This window comes from Bufo bufo, chromosome 9 (assembly GCF_905171765.1).
Source record: "Bufo bufo chromosome 9, aBufBuf1.1, whole genome shotgun sequence".
Classification (NCBI taxonomy): domain Eukaryota; kingdom Metazoa; phylum Chordata; class Amphibia; order Anura; family Bufonidae; genus Bufo; species Bufo bufo.
In genome coordinates, this window is record NC_053397.1 from 7,807,219 (window position 1) to 7,811,306 (window position 4,088).

Below are 4,088 nucleotides of genomic sequence, written 5' to 3' on the forward strand. Positions count from 1 at the left end.
AGGCTATTGATGACGCCTTTGAGGAGGCAGAGCAGGATCCCTCCGGGGTCATGGAATCTAACCCGCTACCCGGGTGTAGTACTCAAAGATCGTTTGCAGACGCACTTCCTGCAGATTTGGTGGACCCCTCTGGGGACCCGTTATTTAACCCTGACTCGCTCCATCACCCGCGTTCCGCGGAATGGCTACCTTTGGACCATGTGTCCAAATATTTGGAGGCGCGGGTGCGGTGCCCTCTATCCAGAGAGGCCCGCAATAAGCTCAGGGCGGAATGCCCCAGACCGATCATCCCCAACAAGGTCTGCGATACCCCGTCTGTGGATCCGAAAATGATCCAATTCCTTTCTAAAGCGGGTTGGAACCCGCGTAAGGGCCTGGAGTCAGCCCTGCGCTCCTGCCAGGACAAGCTCCTGGACGTGTTCGGCCCTCTAGCCAAGATTTTTGATCTGGCGGAGTCAGCTAAGGCTGAGGGCGGTCAGGTAGACCCAGTAGAGTTGCGCGAATGGGTGCAGCGCGCCATTTGCATTACGGGCAACGTGAATACGTCCCTATCCATGGAACGGCGCAAGGCAATCTTGTTCAAAATTGAACCAAAACTCGCAAACCTGGCACTGACAGAGACGGGAAAGGAGGCTCAAGGCCTACTATTTGGAGAGTCCTTCATCAAGGACCTAGGCCGCTATGTAGGCGCTTTCACCGCCCTAGATAAGGCCCAAAGTTCCATGAAAAGAGTTTTCCATGGTAGGGTCTCTACCAGGGCCGGCAGTTTCAGGGGCCGTCTGTCCGGCCGCGCCCAGTACCAGTCCCGTGGCTCGGGTCGAGGCTCCTCACAAAGACCGGCTTTCCAGGAGCACAGGCGGGATCCTGCGCCTTTCTTCCCATCCAGAGGAAATCCTTGGAGATCCAGGGGATATAGAGGACAACCCGGTTCCAGACGCCCCTACGGTAAGACCGCTGCCCCATTTCAATTCTTTAAATGCTTGTGTAGGGGGCAGACTACGTCTCTTTTCTCAGGCCTGGTCCCGCATCACCTCAGACCAATGGGTCCTATCCACGGTCAGGGGTTTTCACATAGAACTGACGTCTTTCCCTCTGTCCATTTCTCTCCCACACCCGGTGGTGTTGTCAGAACAGAACCGCGTTCTGGTGGACTCAGAGTTGTCGGACCTGGTCCGCAAGGGGGCAGTAGAACCAGCCCCAGGACCCCCTTACGGGGTAATCAGCAACATCTTTCTGGTTGCAAAGAAGGGGGGTCAGATGAGACCCGTCATCAATTTACGCGCTCTCAACGCGTTTGTCGTTTACCGCCATTTCAAAATGGAGGGGATCCACTTACTGCGAGATTTACTGCAGATGGGCGATTGGATGGTCAAATTGGACCTAAAAGACGCTTATCTTACGGTACCGGTAGAGGACGTGTCCAGAAATCTCCTCTGTTTCTCTTGGCAGGGCAGCGTTTGGCGGTTTACGTGCCTCCCATTCGGCCTCTCGTCGGCTCCATGGTGTTTCACCAAACTGATGCGTCCAGCCATGGCCTGGCTCCGCAGTCGGGGAGTTCGCCTCATCATTTATCTGGACGATATCCTGATCATGGCTCAGGACCGTTCGGTGTTACTAGACCACCTTCGCTGGACCATGGACCTGCTCTCAGAGCTGGGGTTCCTGCTCAATCGGGAGAAGTCCTGTCTCTCTCCATCCCGAGAGATGGAGTTCCTCGGGTTCATGGTGGATTCCACAGCGGGGACCCTCAGCTTACCATCGGCCAAGATTCGGTCGATTCGCAAAGAACTGCTCAGAGCCAGGTCGTCCCCCCGTATCCCGTTACGTCAGCTGGCGAGGATAATAGGCCTTCTTGCATCATCCATCCAGGCGGTCTTCCCAGCCCCGCTCCATTACCGGGCTCTCCAGCGCCTGAAAATCGCTCATCTACGGAAGGGAGCTTCCTACGTGGACTGGATTCCCTTGGACGAGGAAACCAGGGAGGAGCTGTCCTGGTGGATCCACAACTTGCATGCCTGGAACGGCAAGGCGATTTTTGGTCAGCGCCCGGATTTCGTGGTGGACTCGGACGCCAGCCTATCGGGCTGGGGGGCTCACTGCGAGGGAATCACGACTGGCGGAGGCTGGTCAGAAATAGAGACGGGGTTCCACATCAATGCGTTGGAACTGTTGGCGGGCTCTTTTGCAATCAAGAGCTTCACGAGGGACACGGCCAGATCCTGCATTCAATTGCGTATGGACAACGTGTCAGCTGTACGTTACATCAACGGCATGGGAGGAACCCGGTCCACCATTTTATCACGGTTGGCGAAGGACTTCTGGGACTATTGCCTATTCAAGGAATTGGTGGTCTTGGCAGAATACCTTCCGGGCGTTCACAACATCCACGCGGACTGGAGTTCTCGTCATCTTTCGGATTCCAGCGACTGGCAGTTAGATCCAACGGTGTTCCGCTCCTTGATGTCGATTTGGGGACCTTGCTGTATCGACCTGTTTGCCTCGCGCCTGAACACGCAACTGGCACGATTTTACAGCTGGCGCCCGGATCCGGAAGCCGAGGCCGTGGATGCATTCCTCCAAGATTGGTTCAGAGGGATCCTCTATGCGTTCCCGCCGTTCCAACTGATTCCGCGGACCCTCATTCAAGTGCGCCGGTGTGTCGCGGAACTGACCTTGCTGGACCCGTTTTGGAGCTCCCAATCATGGTTCCCCCACCTTCTGGAGATGATGGTAGAGATCCCTCGCCTTCTCCCGACGTCGCCGACTCTCCTCCGCGACCCTCGCCGCCAGCCACATCCTCTTCTCCTGGACGGGACACTGCGCCTGCTGGCGTGTCGGATTTCAGGGGACCCTGGGAGGTCCCGGGAGTTTCGGGTACAGCTAAAGTCCTTCTGGAGAACGCATGGGCCCCAGGAACCAGGAGATCTTATAGATCAGCCTGGGGGTTTTGGGCTGACTGGTGCTTGGCTAGGGACTTGGATCCCATTTCAGCACCTGTGACGGAGATTTTACATTTCCTGTCTTCCCTCTTCGACCAGGGCAAGGCGTATCGCACCATCAGCCTGTTCAGATCTGCCATCTCAGCGTCTCACCAAGGCTTTGACGGGACGCCTGCGGGTCAACACCCTTTGGTCTGCCGGCTGATGCGCGGCTCGCGTATGTCTCGACCTCCGAGACCAAGGTTCACCACCACTTGGGACATGTCTCGTGTTCTCTCCTTTTTGTCTGCTTGGCCCCAGAATTCTGAACTCTCCCTTAGGCAGTTGTCTGCGAAACTGGTCACTCTTCTCTGTTTGATTTCTTGCAAGCGGGTGTCCGATGTCAGGGCTCTGGATCATGATGCCCGCTCCTACACCCCGGAAGGGGTCACGTTTGACATTTCTAGGAGGACTAAGACCCACATACGCTCTGTCTCCTATCCGGTTTTTCCTGCTTCGCCTTCGCTTTGTCCTGTGGCGTGCCTTAAGGAATATGAAGTTCGCACTTCTCCTTATAGATCTCGAGAGCTTCCGCAGCTCTTCCTTTCCACGATTCGGCCTTTTGCTCCGGTGACTACTCCCACGTTGGCGAGGTGGATGAAGTGGATCATGGAGTTGTCGGGTGTGGACGTCTCTCTTTTTTCGGCACATTCCGCTAGGGGGGCATCTGCTACCTCGTTGGCGGTTTCTGGGGCCAGACTTGAAGACATTTTGAAGTTGGCGGATTGGTCCAGTGTCTCCACGTTCAGGGAGTTTTATTTTAGACCAAGTCCTCATGTGTTTTCTTCCATCATTGATAACGTGTCTTAGACTTTGAACTTGCAATCGGAGCCTCCGGGTCTTGTAATAAAATCAGATGATTTTCCTATTTCATGACGTAAAGTCATGATTTTATTAAAGACACGGAGGCGAGTATTGCCCTCCCTTATTTTTCCCTCCCTATGTAAGTATTTATGATTACATGTCTGATGGATTGCTTTGTCTTGAGCATTATGTTTTAACTCTGTGAGTTTTTCCTGAGTAGGTTTTGCGCAACCATGTAGATTGGATATCCTGTATCAATTCGTCTCCTATCACTCTCTATTTTTTCATCCTTTAGGTTGAGACTGA

The 4,088-nt window shown here is 54.4% G+C and overlaps 1 protein-coding gene across 1 annotated transcript; it reads left to right on the forward strand.

Annotated features, from left to right (window-relative positions):
* The first annotated feature begins 716 nt into the window (after window positions 1-716).
* LOC120979380 lies at window positions 717-3,788 on the forward strand. Its single transcript, XM_040408103.1, has 2 exons — window positions 717-2,441; window positions 2,507-3,788. Exons 1-2 carry the CDS (start codon window positions 739-741, stop codon window positions 3,786-3,788), a joined length of 2,985 nt encoding a protein of 994 aa, XP_040264037.1. The 5' UTR covers window positions 717-738.
* Window positions 3,789-4,088: the final 300 nt, after the last annotated feature.

What these genes read in the sequence shown, in the direction of transcription:
- LOC120979380 (XM_040408103.1), top strand. Translation starts at nt 739, where the DNA reads ATGGTAGGGTCTCTACCAGGGCCGGCAGTTTCAGGGGCCGTCTGTCCG. An exon ending in AGCGACTGGCAGTTAGATCC is followed by an intron (nt 2,442 to 2,506) that starts AACGGTGTTCCG and finishes TTGCCTCGCGCC; the next exon opens with TGAACACGCAACTGGCACGA.